Genomic DNA, 19,108 nt, shown 5'->3' with positions numbered 1-19,108 from the left:
TTTTTTAATAGTAACTCTCTAAAGTAAATTCTAAATTTTAGTAGTCAACATAACTACCTAAAGAGAAAAAAATGAATATTAATTTTTTTCACTTTATAAACACCTTTGTTAAATTATTAAAATAAGATGGAAATCAGGCTAGGTATTCCAAACCCTTGACAACTTCCACTTTTCCCTGGGCATGTGATGAGAAAAAGCTGACCTGGCTGGGCTTCAGTTCTCATCTTTATTGTGTCTGCTGCCTGGGACTCTGTCACCATCGTGCTTTGACCCCACAGCTCATGTCTGCACAGCTGGTCCCCAGCTGGTGGTGCCCTTTGGGGAGACTACAGAACCTTTAGGGAGTGGAGCCTGGTTGGAGGAAGTGGCTCACTAGGAGCAGGCCTTGGGGCTTTATGGCCCCATTCTCCCTCTTCTTGGGCATAGATGCACTATGCCAGCCTCCTGCTTCTGATTCCATGCCTTCCCTGCCTGCTACCATGTACTGTCCACTGTGATGGACTGAAGCCTTCTGTGGGCCCAAAGACCCTTTCCTTCTTTAAGTTTCATTTATTAACTTATTTCATCACTCCAAGGGAAAGTAACTCAGTCACAATAAAAACTACCTAACAGAAAGGAACTTCCATTTGCATAAAGAGTAACTACATTCAAATCTATGGAACAGTGATTTAAAAAACTAATTTAAGAGGAAGTAAATTTAAATGAGACCACCACTGGTGGTCATTAACTAAAGCTCCCATGAAATGCAATAATGTTCAGATTTTCCACAAGCTGAAGTGTAGTAATAGGGGGAGCGGCAGCGGGGCTATGTCCCCAAAACCCCAGCCGCCTGCCCGGCTAGCTTATGCCCCGAAATAATTACACAGACACTGTATTCTTTTAAACACTGCTTTGGCCCACTTCTATCTAGCCTCTTCTAGGCTAATTCTCACATATTAATTTAGCCCATTTCTAATCATCTGTGTAGCGCCCCTAGGTGCGCTTACCGGGAAGATTCTAGCCTAAGTCCATCCTGGGTCGGAGCTTCATGGCGTGCGTCTTCCCTGGAGCAGGTAGCATGGCGTCTCTCTGAAGGCGTCTGCTCCCGAGAGGAGAACTGTCAAGTGTGACCTCACTTCCTCTTCCTCCCAGCGTTCTGTTCTGTTTACTCCACCCACCTAAGGGTGGGCCTATCAAATGGGCCTAGCAGTTTCTTTATTGCTTAGCCAAAGAAATCAACAGACTGATATATGACACTCCCACATCACTGAAGGTAAATAGAATTCGTTTTTAAACATTACCCAAAAAATGTAAAGCATCTGTGTGCCTGTGATGCAGATGTGGGTGGTGTATGCACATGCGTGTACATGCACGTGGACCCACAGGTCGATATATGCATGCACGCATGTGGATCCACAGGTTGACGTCACGTCTCTTCCTTAATGACTTGCGTAGGTTTCTCAGTGAACCTAGAGCTAGGCTATCTGGCCAGTCCCCACAGCACCAGCACTGTGATCGTCGTCCTGGGGATCTGAACTCGGGTACTGGCTGCACTGCAAGCACTGTATCAACAAAGCCTTCGCCCCAGCCCAAATGTAAAGCTTTTATAAGAAATACTTTTTGAATTTACTATCTGTTATTGCCTATATAAATTCAACAAGAAAACTAGAGTTCTGTAAGTTCAAGTTGTATGTCTGATGAAATATCATAGCTCAGATAACAATGCCAGATACATTTTGAAGACGGTATGAGTCATGATCCAGTCTTGCTGATAAGAACCTCTTGTAAATTAAGACTGGCATCTCTGCATCTTTCATCTGCCTCTTACATCTTGTATGTACTCTAGATGATTATTTTGAAGCCAGAGATCCAAGAGCACAGACTTTCATTTTCAGCAGATAAATTCTATCAGCATCGCACCTGCAAAGAGACGGCTCTCTAAATAGAGAAAATGGAAATGTAAAAGACAGCACTTCAGAACTACAGGAAAATGAAATCTGGAGTGGCAGGGGCTCTGCCCGTCGGTACTCAGCCTTCTCCTCTGGCAATAATGAAGTCAGAGTATATAAGAAAGGCTAGGACAGACGGGAGGAGAGACAGAATAGAAATACCTATTCTTTAACAGTCTGTCTAAGATGTGACAGTCAAAATATTAACAACAACCATTCTTACAAAGAACAGTCACATCAACAACAAAAATAGATGCCACAAACGATCAGATTCACTAGCACCTGCTTACACAATAATGCTTAATGAACACTAAAACTGTAACACAAAACATTCACCCAAGTTCTCCACACTAGAGAGCTGTCAGATCATTAAAACAAAAGAATCTAAACATCAGTGAAGTTATCCAAATGGACAAACATAACAAGGTGACAAAGCCAGGGCTGTGCCCCTGGTTCCAGACTCCCTGACTGACTTTCCGAATGCACACAGTGAAATGTGGACACCCTGCAGTATGTCTCTCTACTCCAGTTGTCACCTCCTGACAGAAGGTTTGTTCCTTCTCCACAGCTTTCCCCAAAGTCACAAGGACACAATGGCCTCTGCTCCATCTTCTCCATCTCCTCTACAGCACTTAATAAGCCTGACTAGTGGCTACTTTTTTCATCTTCTCAAAGACTATACCCCGAGTTCACTTCATCCTTCCAGCACATTGCTTTTCCAATTTCTTCAGCTGTACTTCCTCCATCTACTCCATACTTAGGAATGTCCCCTAGACGTATATCTTCAACTCCTTTCACCCTATTTTATGTCCAACCCAACATCATCACATCATTGAACAACACTCTCTTCTTTTCTCAACATTAGGGTTGACTTCCAGCTACACGTCAGATGTCATCCGGGTGTCCATTTGTGTGGCACCGTGAGGCAAACGTGTCCAGAACTAAAGTTGTTGTTCTTTGACTCCCAATATGCAAACTTTCACTTACAATTCACTTCAAAGTACAATCTAGCACTGAGTGCCCATGCCTAACATCTATATAGGGCTTCTCCTCTACAGATTCAGTCTAAGCAGAAATACAAAAGATGACCATGTCTGGAAAGGAAGAGACAAACCTCTCTCTCTCTCATGGACATAGCAAAACCAAAGTATGGAAAGGGTTTCAAACCAAAGTTGTTCTTTATAGAGCATGGGTCACGGGGGCAACTATGAAACAGTTGATGAAATTAATAAGAACATAAGATCACAGGAGATACAACCAACTCTAAATTTAGTCTTTAATCATCTTTTTTTTCTTAAATTTGGACTTGGGCTTCTTTAAATTAAAAAAAAAAATACTTTGACTAATGCAAACTTTCTCTCCTTGGACTACCTCCTTAAAATTTCTTTTCATTTTCATGGTCCCCTATCTAGCTATTTCCCACTGAATCTTACTGCCATGACACTAGTATCCACTCACGTTGAAGACTTATTTATATACCTCCTATTCTCCTTTGTCTGGAGAAGTTTTTCCTATGAAGTATTCATGCTACACTACAATCACCTGAGGTGGAAAGTCCCAGCTCAGTTACCACAGCCAGGCCTTGGGTTGGCCCACCCTAGACTCTACCCCATATAGGACCTGCTGGAGCTCGTGAGGGGACTGGTCTGTGGAACAATACCTGCAGATCTCCAAGACTAGGGTAACCACAGAATATGCCAGAGGAATTCTGGTGAGGATACAGTGAAGATGGTGTACCAGAACATTTGCAAGTAAAGCCGATAGGACAAAAGGCTATACTGTATGACACACAGAGGCCCCCAGTGCCACCAGGACAAATGAATAGGTGTTGGAAAGGCAGGAAAGAAGGAGAAACAAAGAGCTTTCTTGTTTTTTTTCTTTTGTTTAGGTTTGGTTTGTTTGTTTGCTAGCTTGCTTACTGTGTTTTGTTTTCTTTGGGGGGGGGTGCTGCAGAGGGGTGGGAAGGATATGGAGAAACCAGGAGGTGAGCAGATTTGGGGTATATAATGTGAAACTATCAAAGAATGAGCAAATAAGTTAAACTTAAAAAAATAAAACAGAAAATAGCTCTCACCATACAGAATTTTCCTTAAAAAAAAAAAAACTCTTCAAGCAATGATGCCTTATACCTTAAAAAAAAATCTCTTATATATGATCGATGTTTTATATTACAAATTAATACAAAATACTTCTTCCTCAATTTCTTATTTTAGATGCAATGAATAGGCACTATTTTATAATATTACTTTATAATATATAATGCTGTACAGTAAACACTAAGAACACCAAGTTGGGAAAGGAACAATATATTTCTTTGTATCTATGTTCTCAACTATACTAGGCATATTCACCTTCAAATTTATATTGTCTGTGATCATCTTTTGCAAATATGAAAAATTGCTTTCTAACAATCTCTACTCTGCTAATATTCCTTCTCTGAGCTGAAGCTCAGGTGCATCTCAGTCCTTGCCACAGCAGATCTCCCTAACAGTCACTCACATCCTGGAGAGCACTCTTCACTTTCCCAAACTCTTCCAGACTCTGGTCACATATTCCATGATCCTCATCAGCACATTTACAGCCGGTACCCTTGCTCTTACACTAATCTCTAACTACCTGTATAGCACTTACACTCTAAGACAACATCCATACTCTTCAATGTAGCATGATTAATAAAAACCCAGAGACAGATATTGGGGTTCAAACTGAAGGTTAGAAAAGCAAAACAGCCAGTCACTGTATGGGTCAACATGCTACAAGAAGGCCAGTGAGCCAGAGATGGGTAAAACAGGAGCCTGTCACAATCAACCTAAGATAGAAGCCTTGTGTGTGGAGGCAAGTGTTCCTGATGACAGGTAAGATGTGAATTTGAGCTTCTGTAACCTAAGACAGGCGTGGTCTAATTATATAGAAAAGAGGGAGCTGTTGGGGGCTGTAGACCCTCAGACCCTGAACTTTCTATGACCTTTTGCTTATTGTAGTTAAACAACTTGTTTTTCTATACTTGTAGCTGCTCGGAGCATGGGACCCTCATGAGTTCCTGCAAGCAAGGAAGTGATTTCTGGTGGGGTAGGGTTGAAGTGGGAGGGAGAGGTGGGGGGAGCAGAGAAAAATGTAGAGCTCAATAAGAAAAATTTTAAGAAAAGAAAAGGTAGCTCCAGAAAGCATCAAGTGTATTAAACTACTTAAACTTGGGCTAGCAGTTGGTAAAACTTTGTGGTGTAAGCATGAGGACTAGAGTTTAGAGTGCCCCCACTTCAAGACCTACACAAAAAGTCAGGAGGGCAGCATGCACCTGTAATCCTAGCCCTTGAAAAGGCAGAAAGAAAAAAAAGAGACTCCTGGGGCTTGTTGGCCACCAAGTTTAGTCAAATTGGTGAGCTCTGGGTTCCGTGAAAGATCCTGTCTCAGAGATGAGGTAGAGAGTCATTGAAAAAGACACCTGACATCAACCCCTGGATTCCACACGTATGCACTAACCTGTACATACACAAACAAAAAGCAACAAAAAAGACTTTCTGACTCAATAATCTCTAAATTTACATGAACATACAAAAATAAAGACCAAAGTTTAGATAAGAAGTTTATACAACACTGCATGTGACTGGTAGAAATGATGACATCCAGTGTCATTGAGATGGAAAAGTAAGTTACTAAAATATACGTGATGGGGCTGGCCATGGCTCAATGGTAAAGAGCTCTGGCTGCTTTTGCTGGGAGCCCAGGTTTGGTTCCTGGCATCTGCATGGTGGCTCACAACCATTTATAAATCCAGTAACAGGGACCCAAGAGCCTCTTCTGGAACATGGTGCATGTACAAACATGCAGACCATAGACATAAACAATTTCATAATATTTCGGTGATAGATAATATAGTCATTTAATGCTATTAAGTTTGGTGGAGTTATTCATGCCTGTGATACCCATACTTAGGATGCTAAGGCAAGAAGATAACAGGTTGAGAACAGCCTGTACTACACAGTAACAACCTATCTCAGAAAAAGAAAGTGAGGGGGAGACAGGGAGGAAGGAAGGAAAGAAAGAGAGAAAGAGGAGGGAGGAAAGGAGGAAGAGAAATATTGTGATATTTTAAGAAAATATTTGAAAGAAATTAATGAGTTCTAAATGTTACATACCATACTATCAAAATATAAATTATATAGTTCTATCTTCACATATTCTGATACTTCACAAAATTTTTACAGGATGGCTTACAAACTTAAAATTAGTATGAAACATTTTAATCTGTTTTCCAAAAAACAAAGCCAAACTCAAACCAAAGCTGACATCTTTGAAGCCCTCTGTGCAACTAAGTCTCAAACCAAGTTCGTCACTGTATCATATTTGTGGTCTCTTTACTTCATACACACTCTTCTCTCACTTGACCATGCAAGCAGCTGTTCACATCGCTCCCCCTCTCCCCTTCCCCCGCCCCTCCCCCCTGCTGCTGTGTCCTGGAAGCCCAGGCACACTGTCTCCCCAGCAGGGGTTTGGCCTCACACACTGAATACTTAAGAAAAGTTACTGACTTGACATAAAATAAATATCCTTTGGCTAGGGGCTAGGGAGAAAAGTCAGTAGCACAGTGATTTCCTTGTATGCACAAGACCTTAGGTTCAAAACCATAAAATTATAGTTACAAAAAAAATTTGTCAGTTATAAAAGAAGACCAAACACTCCTTTTCAATATTCTTCCTCTGGCACAGATTAAGCAACCGAAGTGAAGAAGGACATGTGGGTGATTTAATCTACTATATGACCAATCCCACTTCTATCTTATGAAGTTGATTTAATTAATACAGCTCTTTTATGTTAATTCTAGTGTGCCATGTGTGCTAGGTTTTATTTCCTCCTCTCTAGCTCTTCTTACTCTCATAATGATGAATCGGAAAACTGAAACCCAGTCATACAGGAACATAATCATTACTTTTCATGTCCAGTCTCTTTTAAAATTACACCCTCAACACTTAATCAATCCTGTAACACTTTTCACAGTACAGCTCCCCTGTGCGAAAGATTTTAAATTGAAACCCCAACAGGTGATACATCTTTCTTTGTAGTGGCTGAATACATTTCTGTTCCATGAGAGCAGAACTGTCGAAGAATTGGATTTGCAAGTACCCCCTCCCAAAACTATTTCAGTAATCGGCTGTTTCCTAGCAACTGAATCAGCTGAAACTTTCTCATCACAAGTAGGCAACGGGAATAAAATCTGTGTTTCACATACGCATTAGTCGGTACACTTAAGAGAAACAAGGCACAGTGTGGAAAACTATTCATTACTCCCTAAGAGTCTGCACTGGAGCTTTCAAATGGGTAATTATAACTCTTAATAGGACACATAACCTCAGAAACAGGAGCTCTTACAAAGGAGTGTGGGATTGTCTGACTTCACGAGGAGTAAGGGAGAAAGAGAAAAGCACAAAAGTGAACACAAAAGTCGGATTTCTGAAGTCAGAAATACCTGTCCCTGGGAGCTCAGAAATGCTCTACACGTGGCATCTGGCGCATATTAGCAGGTGCTTTGTTCTCATTGCGTACACAGCTGAACTGCATCCATCCTGATTTCATTTCTTTTAACAACAAAAAATCACATCCAAACATACAGTTCTCACAGGCAACTCATCAGATCTAGGTAGCTAATCTTCATAAGACATGGCATTGGCCTTTAGAGATAATTAACTCCAGCATAATCTTTACCCTACAGTCACTGAAGTATTTAAAATGTTCGTGGAAACACTGCTTGAGAGTGATCCCAGAAAGCAATACAGACGAGAGGTTTGGTTGAGCCTAAGAAAGGCACCAGACTACTGAAAAGGCACTGAGCTCAAGATGCTACATTAGACCTGCAGCAAAAGACCTGTGTCCTTTACTGACAGACTCCATGAGGCTAGAAGCTATTCATATTTCTGCAATTAAACATGCATAGACAAAATAGAAAGCTTCTTATATAAGAAAACATCGAGGAGTGAATATGAAAATGTATACACTGTATACATGGGTGACATTCTCAAAGAATTTGTAAAAGTATTATAATTTTTAAGATGGCATTGTGGTATGTGGGGAGGAAGGACTGGCCCTGCCCCTCGTGTAGGCAGAGCAGGGACAGCTGGCCCTGGGGGCTCAGGTGCAAGAAGAGCTGGCCCTGCTCCTCACCCGGCCAAAGGGGGAGCCAGCTATATTGGTTTGGATCTGGGAAAGCTAACAGGCTGACCACCAGGGCACAGATTCAGGACTTTGAGTTGGCTCACCCCAACATCTTCCCCATCTAGGAGCTGCTGAAGCATGAGAAGGGGCTGGTCCTGTGGATTCAAAGCCACAGCATCCCCCACGACTCAGGGCAACAGCAGGATATCTGAGACCTTGTAGTTGAAGTACCAGAGGCCTTGAACTATCCTGACAAACACCCACAAGAAAAGCTGTGTGGGCTGATTGGGCAAAAAGGTATACTGCATGACACACCAAATTCAAATGCCACTATGACAGATACATGATGGAGATGCAGGAAACATAGAGGAGTGGAACGGTTCATGCACAGAGCACTGTGGCTGATAGAGGAGCAGGTATTGCCCAAGGGGTCAATAAGATGCTTTTGGTTTTTGGTTTTTGGGAGCTTTTTGGTTTTGGTTTTGTTTTGGGTTTTTTTGTTTTTGTTTGCTTGTTTGGGGGGTTGGGGTTGTTTTTTGTTTTAAATTAACTTTTGGGGGAGGTTACTAGGATGGGGGCAGATATGGAGGGACTAGGAAATGAGTGGAATTGGGGTACTTGATATGAAATACCCAAAGATTCGGTTAAAAAAATTATGTTAAAAAAAGAAACTAATACTACACTCATGTATGTTAAAAGGAGGAGGCAGAATTCTGCTAAGCCCTATCACACAAAGTAAATAAGACAATGACTTGCTGGCATTTGGAAAACAATTAGGTCATAAAGACTTCATGAACCCCTATATAAAAAGGCACAAGAGCATGTCCTTTCTCTCTCCCTACACACACCATCTGAGAAGACAACAAGATAATCACCACACACCAATCCAGAAGCAGGCCCTCACCAGACACCTCCAGAACAGACAAACATGCTTACAGTTCGTCCCACGCTCTACAGAATAACCAGTTATAGTAGACTGATCTGAGATGGTCTCTATTAAGCAGTTGTATTCTAACATCTGAAGAAAAAGACCAAGACCATACACAGATGATACCATACAATTCTAAAACCCTCTCACACAATACCAGCTATCCATGCTAATAACATTTTCTGGAAACCAAAGAAGGCCAGAAAGAAGTGAATCGTCAAAGTTTCCCTATCAATTTCCATGACAAAATATAAACTGTGTAAAGCACTGTAGAATAAAATCAAAAGAAAAAGAAAAACTTCCTAAAATACTATTTTTCACAGAAGTCTACCCCTTTAAATGTACATCTCATGTGCGGAGCACTCTAGGATTTTAAAGAACTTTAATATGCATTTACTGGTTTCCAGTGAGTGAACTTAATGAATCAGAAACCTAGAAATATTTTTGCTAAGTTTTAGTTGTTATTCAATGATGTCAACATAATGACTAATTAATATATAGTATAGAGGATATATACAATACGTATATATAATACATGTATACATACATACTCCGAACCAAATTTATCACTGCCCCATAATTACATAAGTTCAACACAACCAACACCAAAATCCTTTCTCCCCCCAAATACTTCTGTTGTACATCCCTGCTGCAAACACCTTCCCAGCAATAACACCAGCATTCTCCAGGAATGATTCCAAAGAAGGCATATACAAGATGATCTACTAAAATGGCAAAGGAAATGACTACCATCTGCTTCTATTCTTCTCATACCCATTTTTAATTCCCATCTTATAATGGCTACCATTGTACACTAGTGAATACGATACTTTAATTGAATGTAATAATAAAAACCATTTGGTATGAGTTCTTCCTTGCCAGTTTGATAGAATTCAGCAGTGAATCCATCTTGTCTTGGGCTTTTCTTCAAGTAGACTCTTTGTTAAAAGTTTCAATTTCCCTGCTTAGTGGAGTCTTCGTTAAAAGCTTCAATTTCGCTGCTTAAGTTCTTTATACCTTCAGGGATTAATTTTGGCAGACAATATGCCTTGGAAAGTTCTTCTACTCTGGGTTATCCAGTTTTTCAGATTATTAATTTCATAGTAATTTCTAATGACATTCTGAAATCCATTCAGATCAGCAGTAACGGCACCCTTTTGATCTCGAATTTGATCAATTTGCGTCTTCCCCCTCTTTCTTTATCAGTTAGTTAAGGACTGTCTGTCTTATTAACTTTTTCAAAGAACCAACACTTTCTTTGGCTGACTTTGTGTAGTTTTCTTTTACTCAGTTTCTTCTCTAATCATTATTTCTTGGCATCTACTGTGCGCAGGGCCATCTGCTTGTTTCGGGAGAGTCTTACGGTGCATTGCTGGGTTATTTATTTGGTATTTCTCAAATCTTTTTAACATGAAAACTTATTGCTATAAACTTTCTTCTTAGGACTGCCTTGGCGGCATGCAGGTTCTAACAGGATGTATTTTCATTATCATTTGTCTTTGGGAATGTTTTAATTTCCTCTCTCATTTCTTGGATTCATTCAAACGTTTGCTGTTTAGTCTCCAAGTATTTTATGGTTTTTGTTGTTTTTTTTAAATATTTTTATTTATTTATTATGTATACAATATTCTTTCTGCATGTATGCCTGCAGGCCAGAAGAGGGCACCAGACCTCATTACAGATGGTTGTGAGCCACCATGTGGTTGCTGGGAATCGAACTCAGGGCTTTGGAAGAGCAGGCAATGCTCTTACCCTCTGAGCCATCTCTCCAGCCCTGTTGTTTCTCTTAATGTTAATTTTTAGTCATAGTGCATGATGGTCTAATAGAAGACATAGACTATCTCAATTTTTTGTATTTTTGAGATTTGATTTGTACCTTATGAGATAAATTTTAGAGAAGGTTCCATGTTTTGCTAAGAAAAATATAATCTAGTGATATTTCATTTGTATTTTAATAAAGCTTGCCTGAAGATCAGAGAGTAAAAGAGCTGCACTGACCAGCCATACACATCAGGTAGTGGTGGTACACATCTTTAATCCCAATAGCCATACTAGTTGGCCACAGAAGCTGGACAGTAGCGCCGCAAACCTTTAATCCCAGCCCTAGAGAAGAACATAAAATGGGAAGAAACAAGTTTCAGGCTCAATCTCATTCTGAGGATTCCTAGAGGCTAGACTGCCATTTTCAAACTGAGGTAGAGGTAAGAGCCAGTGGCTAGCTGCTTTGCCTTTCTGGTCTTCAGGTTGAATCCCAATATCTGTCTCTAGGTTTTTATTAATCATGCTATATTTGGTGCCCAATCTTTGGAGTAAGAATATAGGAAAAAGAATTCAATAATCTACCTTTTTTCTTATGATATCTATATCCTCCCTTTTTCTTTTCAGAGTAGAATCAAGAATCTACCCTTTTATCCTATTATATCTATAATGTATATTCCTCATCTGTTGGGTGGACTACTCTGTTAAGTCCAATTCATTCATAGTATATTTTAGCTCTGAAATTTCTTTATTTTTAATTTGGAAGACCTATCTAAACTTGAGAGTGGAGTATTCAAGATCCCATTATTATTGTGTCAGGACCTATGTGGTCTTTTGTATCTTTTTGTGTTTGTTTTATAAAATTAGGGACTCCAATAATTTATGAATAAATGTTTGCAATTGTTCTATTTTCTTGATTCTTTTAATATGCATTATCCCTTTTATTTCTTCTAATTAGTTATGGTTTGAGGCTTACTTTGTCTATGTAAGACTAGATATGGCACCCTATTTACATTTTCTGTTTGCTAAGTAGCTAGCTTATTTCCCTTCTTCGCTATTAAGTATCTGGGTGCCTTTCCTGGCTACCTGCTTTTCTTGGAGTCAGCACATAGTCAGGCCTTGTTTTGTCATCCAGCTCTGAGTTTGCATCTTTCTACAGTGGGTTGAAGCCACTTACATTTAATGTTATTATAGAAAAGAGTGCTATCCCCTATAAATTTATTTTACTGTGCTAGCTAGTTGTATGTCAGTTTGACACAAAATAGAATCACTTTAGAAAATGGAATCTCGATTAAGAAAATGCCCCACCAGGCTGGCCTGTGAACACGTCTGTGGTACATTTTGTTGACAAATGATTGATGTGGAGGGCTCAGTTCACTAAGAGTGGTGCTACCACTAGACAGGTGGTCCTGGGTGCTATAGGAAGGCTAGCTCAGCAAGTAACATTCCCTGTGGTTTGTTTCAGTTTCTGAGTGCAGGTTCCCTCCTGGAGTTCCTGACCTAACATCCTTCAAAGGTAGACTGTTATATGGAATTATAAGCAAAATAAACGCACAGTGATGGCTCTGTGACTATGGAGAACAGGAGCATTAGTGGACAGCATTCACTGCTGTCTACTGTCCTGAAAAGAATGTAGCTATTTCACACAAAGAAATGCTATCCAAAACAGAGAACTGGTTGAAACAAGAACCACAGAACAAAGAGAATGCCAACCAATAAACAAATAGGTCCATAGTGGTGGAGTCACTATTCTTATTCATAAGCACATTGTGGGGCAGAGTAAATCACAGGGAAACAACTTATGAGCATTAACCATAATAAATATTTATAATATAGCATGGAATTAGATGAAGTAAGAACATTAACAGCTAAATACCTACTCAGACCTGAGAGTATAATTCAGGAGTAGACGATGTGTTAGCACACACACAAGGCCCTTGGTTCCATTATTAACACCACACACCCACACATACAGATTTTCATGGAAAACCAGTTAGGTGTTTCCATAAGCTGCCTCACCAAATAAAAATAGTAGATATTTTAGCCTTCCCAAATAACTGAATGATGCATGCTTAAGTGACCCTAGAGAGTCAATAATAAGAATTATTTGTACCAGAAACACTACAATTTTACCTCACAAAGAAAGTTGACCATATGCTTACACAACTGTCATTACAGCTTCATGATCGCCCTTCGATCCTGAAGTCCTCTTCCACATTAAGAGCAAAAAAGCATAAAAGAAACTGACCTAGATTAAAAGTCAAGTGTCATCAGTCTGAAGTAAGATTTCAACAAACTAAATATGCTGTCATTTACTCAACATAGCTCTTCGAATGTCACGTAATTCTGGGCTTTTTACTCAGCAGTAGCCTATCATTGTTTTTAGTACCTAAATATAAGCACTTTCTCCTAGGGCTGATGGCACACAGGTCAGCAGTAGATGACTCCCTAGAGAGCCGAGGCCCTAGGTTTCAACTTCCAACATCACAAAATAAGAAAACCAAAATTTGCTTCTACAATGCCCTCTACTGATAGAACTATAGCAATTCACAACAGAAATCTAGGAGTTATTTCCACCAACGGCCACATTGCTTTTAAGGACCACATATAAAGTCCATCTATAAGCAGAAATGATTTGATGGATAACCTACAGAAACCGCTGCCATAATTAGTAGTCAGTCACCTATTAGTACTATCAGAAAAAGCAATAAGAAAACCATGTGTGGCAACTAACACTTTAGAACCCTAGGATTCCACAATTAACAACACAATATCACAGGCAATCAAAATGTTACTATGAAAATTAAATTAACTTACTCTGTAAAGGAGCACAAAACACAGTCACCAGGGATTTATAATGATGTCAAATAAAGATATAATAGAGGACACTTACTGCCAGAGCCTTAGACAGCGTGGCTCTGAACTCGTTCAGGATGATGGCCACGATGTCTTTAAGCGGCACATAAGCAAATCCATCTTCCAAATAGACCTTCCTTCCTCTGAACAGGTCCAGAGCATCAGCAAAGGGGATCTGGGTTCAGAAGGAAACAGGGAAACACATCAGTTTCTATTATTACCAGGTCCTGAGGCTTCAAACGTTAACTCAAACAAAACCCATTAGTTCCAGAAGCTGCAAAAAGAAAAGAGAATAAAAAACGTATTCCTTAAAACCAAACAGTTAACATTTAGGAAGAATTAATGGCGTAAACAAAAAGTGTTTTAGAGTACATGTTTCAAAAGACAGTAACAATAATTTAAAAAGAGTCAAAAAAGAATGTTTCCTTTTAGTTATAACCTACAAATTTCTGAAATATAAACCACAAAATTTTAAACTTCTACATCAAAGTCTTTAGACATGTTATAGTCACCTCATGACAGGTTCAGAATTTGTTGTCAAATAGTACTCTTCTAATTTTTATCTTTAAAAATATCCAGTGCTAAAAATTAGCTGTAATTGAAGCTAATTCCCAATCTGTTCATCTAAGCTTCTGTTCCCTCACTGGAGAAATATATGTCAAGAGTTTCTCTCAACACCAAGAAGTTGAAATAATGACCCTTCAGTTTTGCTGTTAAATATCTGCCCTAAGAATTTAAGTATTTATTTTAAAATAAAATGAAGATTAAGTCCTATGAATTACCCCACCATTTAAGAGATAAGCATCACATGATCTTGGATGACTGTGAAAATCATCATCCTAGAAAATATTTTTTTTATTCTTTTGAAAATGAAGCAATGAAAATGTTTCTAGTCTTGGGCAACACTGAAATCTGCCTGGCTGCAGTTTGGTGCATATGATGACACCTCACACTCTGAACAACAGATCGTGTGTCATTTAAATGCTTTTTACTTCATTTTATTAAATTATGTATATATGTTGTGTTTGTATATGGATATGAGCACATGTTAGTACACTGTCCAGAGTCTAGACAGGGTGTTGGGTCCCCAGAAGCTGGACTTATTGGCAACTGTGAGCTATCTAATATGAGTTCTGGGAACCAAACCTGCATCCTCTGGTAGGGCACTTACGTCTCTAGTCTGTGATCATATGCCTTTTAACTAGAACGCCTGCGACAAATGTCCTGCTTTCCATGACTACAATATAGTTCTTGTCCCCAAAGAGTTCGTAATTTATTTAAGAACAGGAAAAATGACTTGTGGAATATCAAACAGCTCCACAGGGCATCATGTGTGCTATGGTTTGCAACAGGTGGTACACGAGACACAGCAGAGGCATAGGGAAGAAGGGTTAGTGCAATGCAGGCAAGAGCAGAGGATGGCATTTGGAAGCAAGCTCTAGTCCAAGCCTAGAATCTATTCTAGTCTACTACTGGCTTATGATTTAGTGAGTGAAATAAATTCATCTGGACCCAAATCTGTAAACCTGGGGAAAGGAAGGAAGACAAAAGCTAAATAATCCCGCTGTGTTTTTTTCTGTAACAGTCTAGGCCTCTAGCTTACTATGGTAAGTACAGTGCAAACAAAAATGCCCAGGCAGAAGCAGCAGATGCTGTGATGGTCCAGCAATGGCTATGTGTGCTGTAAATCAAGGACCCAATCCTCATACACTATGCTTGGGAGGAGGCTGGATGATGGCTCGGTGTGAAGAAAAAGAAAAAGGTACAGACAGCTAATGTGGAGGCAAGACTTCGTCGTGCATTCAATCTTTAATCCAAGCAATTCAGGAGACTGAACGAGGACGATCACAAATTCAAGTCCTGCCTGGGTAAGGCCAGCTTGGTCAACTTGCTGAGACACTGCCTCAAAACCAAAAATAAAAAACAAAAACTGAATAAAAGGGGAAGGAGGGACCTGTGTATAAAATTAAGTAAGTGGGTAAGTAAGAAAGGTGTACTTCCAAGTCTACTGTGACTGTCCATCATTTCCAAGGTCAACTATGAGATGGCAGTCACCAAGTTTTCAGTTAATTTCAGATTTCCCTCTTCCCCTTCACAACTACTTATTCCCAAGTTATCTGGCCGGCTCACATAAAGAAGGTCTCTATGCTGAGAAGACAGAAGAAATGTAGATGACCCAGCAAAGATGCTGGACTAGGTTCAGGAAGGCATCCCCATAGGAAAGCGATAGGCTCACAGTACAGAGCTGAGATGCAACGGGACCACACAAAGTCATAAGCCTAAGTGTGTGGAAGAGCCCAAGACCTGCCTAGAGAGCTGTCTTACTCAGGGTTTCTACTCCTGAGACACCACCACGACCAAAGAGCAAGGTGGGGAGCATAGGGTTTATTCAGCTTGCACTTCCATACTGCTGTTCATCACTGAAGGAAGTCAGGACAGAAACTCAAGCAGGGCAGGAACCTAAAAGTAGGAGCTGATGCAGCGGCCATGGAGGAGTACAGCTTGCTGACTTGTTTCCCATGACTTACTCAGCCTGCTTTCTTGTAGAACCCAGGACCATCAGCCCAGGCATAGCACCATTCTCAATGGGCTAGACCCTCCCTGATTCATTACTAAGAAAATGCCTTACAGCTGGAGCTCAGGGTGGCATTTTGTTTTCTCAATTGAGGTTCCTTCCTCTCTGATGACTATAGCTTGTGTCAAACTGCAGGAGTTTCTAGCAAAGCACCAATTAAAGAGTATTAGAGCCAAATAGAAAAGAGGAGGCAGCCCCAGAGCACATGCAGGAGCCCAAGCGAAGCCCCTAAGGTTTTCCTTCAACAGAATGGCCTGGGGTGCAGCCAGAACCCCAAAAGGGTGAGGAGGATGTCTGCGTGGAGGGTAGCCCAGCACTGAGTGTCTCCTGAGTACAATCTATTCACACAATGAAGTGGGAGGGGCTATCCAAATGTGTAAGTTAAAAATGCAGGGAAAGAGGGCTGGAGAGATGGCTCAGAGGTTAAGAGCACCTGCTGCTCTTCCAGAGGTTCTGAATTGAATTCCCAGCAACCACCTGGTAGCTCACAACCATCTATAATGAAATCTAGTACCCTCTTCTGGCATTCAGGAAGAACACTGTATATATAATAAATAAATATTTTTTAAATGCAGATAAAGCTAAGCATGACGCTTTATAAATGTTTACATACCTTATAAACTGACTCCGATTCCCACTTAACCCCAGTTAGGCTTGGCGAGGATGCAGTGATATCCTGTTCTCGAAGAGTCTTCTCTTCATCACTTATCTAAGAGGAAACACATTTTATGAGCCTTTTAAACTTATATTCTTCAGTTCCAATAAAGCATTTCCTACTGTAGAGAACATTCCACACTTTTATAAAAACAAGTTAATATACTAATTATCTTGTCATTTCCAATGATTGCTAAATCATTATTAACCCTAGGGAAGGCAATATGTGGAAGAAAATTTAACTCTAATATTTTTTAAGGTTTTTTCCTGCCAATATCTAAAGAGATAGATAAAAAGAGCAGTAACGAAGGGCCTATAGATGGAGCTCAGTTGGTGGGGTGCTTCCTTCTGAGCTGTGTTCAGTCCCTAGCAGTTCATAAGCCCAGGCATGGAGACATGCTTATATGCCAGCACACAGGGGTGGAGGCACGAGGACCAGAAATTTAAGGTCACTCTTATCTTAATGAGTTTAAGATGAGCATGGGCTACATAAAATAGTCTTTAAAAATAAATAAGAACAGAGAAGGAAAGTACAATGATCAGAGGGAAAGAACCATAAAAAATAAATGTTCAGGTTAAAGCCATGACATAAAACCTGCCATTTCAGAAATGGGGAGGCTGAGAACCATGACATGAGTTCATGGCCAACCTGAGCTACAACCTGAGATCCTAATTTTAAAATAAAAATCAAGTTACTAAAGACTAAATGTGAGCATTATCTAACCAAATCAAGAGTTACACCCTGCTATTTATTAAAGTATCTATTAAAGTTAATAATGGTTTAGCTTATTTCTCAGATTTTTAGTCGCATACAATAAACTTAAAATATTACTTTTCAAGGCACTAACATTTTTCTATCTTGTGTTGATTATATCCTCATCAAAAGACTGACAACTCTAGGTAGATAAAAATTCTAAACTGCTATACAAAAAGAAGATGGGGCTGGAGAGAGGGCTCTGCAGTAAAGAGCACTGACGGATCTTCCAGAGGACCTGGATTCATTTCCTAGGACCCTCATGGTGGCTCACAATCTTCTGTAACTCCAGTTCCAGAGGATCTGACATCCTATTCTGGCCTCGCAGGCACAAACGTGATGCACAGACATACACGCAGGCAAAACACCTATACGCATAATTTTTTAAAAAATCTTTTAAAAGGACGAAACAAATCTCTTCCAATTTAAAAAAAAAGGTACAGAAATGAAGATAAAAGTGGAACCCACATGAGTACTGAGAGAAATGTCTACGTCATATGAAATCACCACTCCTCTGCAGAAGCAGAAGCAGTGGTAGCACACACCTCAAACAGTAAGGCACAAGCAACCAGCATTCATGAGTAAGCAACAAACACCAGTCTTTAAATGTATTTGTCTGTTTGCTCGTGTCTTCTTGTGTGTCTCAGGCTGGCCTCACTCAACTATTCTGTCAGCCTCTCCAGTGGTAAGATTAAGAAAACAAATGGTGACAAGGATGTGGGAGACCTAACTCACTACTAGCAGGAATACAAACCATGGAGGTGCCTCAAGAAGTGAGAAATAAAACTACCATGTGATCCAGCTGTGCTGCTCCTGAGCATACACCTACATCGTACCACAGAGGCACATGTCCACCCATGGCCATCACTGCTCTCATCGTAATAGAAATAGGAACAGCCAGATGTCCAGATGAACGGACAAATGGAATGTGAAATTTTAATGCAATTTTATGCAGCCATTAAAAAAAGAAATCAGCAGGGCAGTGGTGGCGCATGCTTTTAATCCCAGCACTCAGGAGGCTGAGGTAGGAGGATCTCTATGAGTTTGAGGCCAGCCTAGTCTACAAGAGCTAGTTCCAGGACAGGCTCCAAACAGTCTCCGAAAAAGAAAAAAAAAAGAGAAAAAAAAGAGGAAAAAAAAGAGAAAGGAAGGAAGGAAGGAAGGAAGGAAGGAAGGAAGGAAGGAAGGAAGGAAGGAAGAAAGAAGACATCCTGAGTGTGAATTCTCACCCCCTTCACCCCAGCCTGTTGCCCTGGCTCTAGTCCTCTCCCCGTCATTTCCCTTTTCCTTTTCACATCACTGTATCTTACTAACTCACTTCCCTAAGTCTCTTTCCTCTTGTTCCCCATAAGGGCCCCTTCCTACTTTCCAGGTTTCTACAAATACCCAAATTCAAACTCACAAATCAAAAAATGTCTTTGTGTATCTGTGTTACCTCACTGTATAATTTGTTTCAGTTCCATCCATTTGCTACAAATTTCCGGAGCCACAATAAAAATCAGACTGGC

General features: G+C 40.1%; 1 protein-coding gene across 1 annotated transcript in view; it reads right to left on the bottom strand.

Annotated features, from left to right (window-relative positions):
* Prim2 (DNA primase subunit 2) overlaps positions 1-19,108 on the bottom strand; it is a 180,991-nt gene that overhangs the window by 133,476 nt on the left and 28,407 nt on the right. The window contains exons 6-7 of the mRNA XM_075980517.1: positions 16,806-16,901; positions 13,655-13,792 (exon numbers count right to left, since the gene is read on the bottom strand). Coding sequence (XP_075836632.1) covers positions 13,655-13,792; positions 16,806-16,901 — 234 coding nt within the window. The remainder of the gene's footprint in view (positions 1-13,654; positions 13,793-16,805; positions 16,902-19,108) is intronic.

The sequence above is a fragment of the Microtus pennsylvanicus genome, chromosome 7 (assembly GCF_037038515.1).
Source record: "Microtus pennsylvanicus isolate mMicPen1 chromosome 7, mMicPen1.hap1, whole genome shotgun sequence".
Taxonomy (NCBI): Eukaryota; Metazoa; Chordata; class Mammalia; order Rodentia; family Cricetidae; genus Microtus; species Microtus pennsylvanicus.
This window is presented reverse-complemented; position numbering and strand designations above follow the sequence as displayed.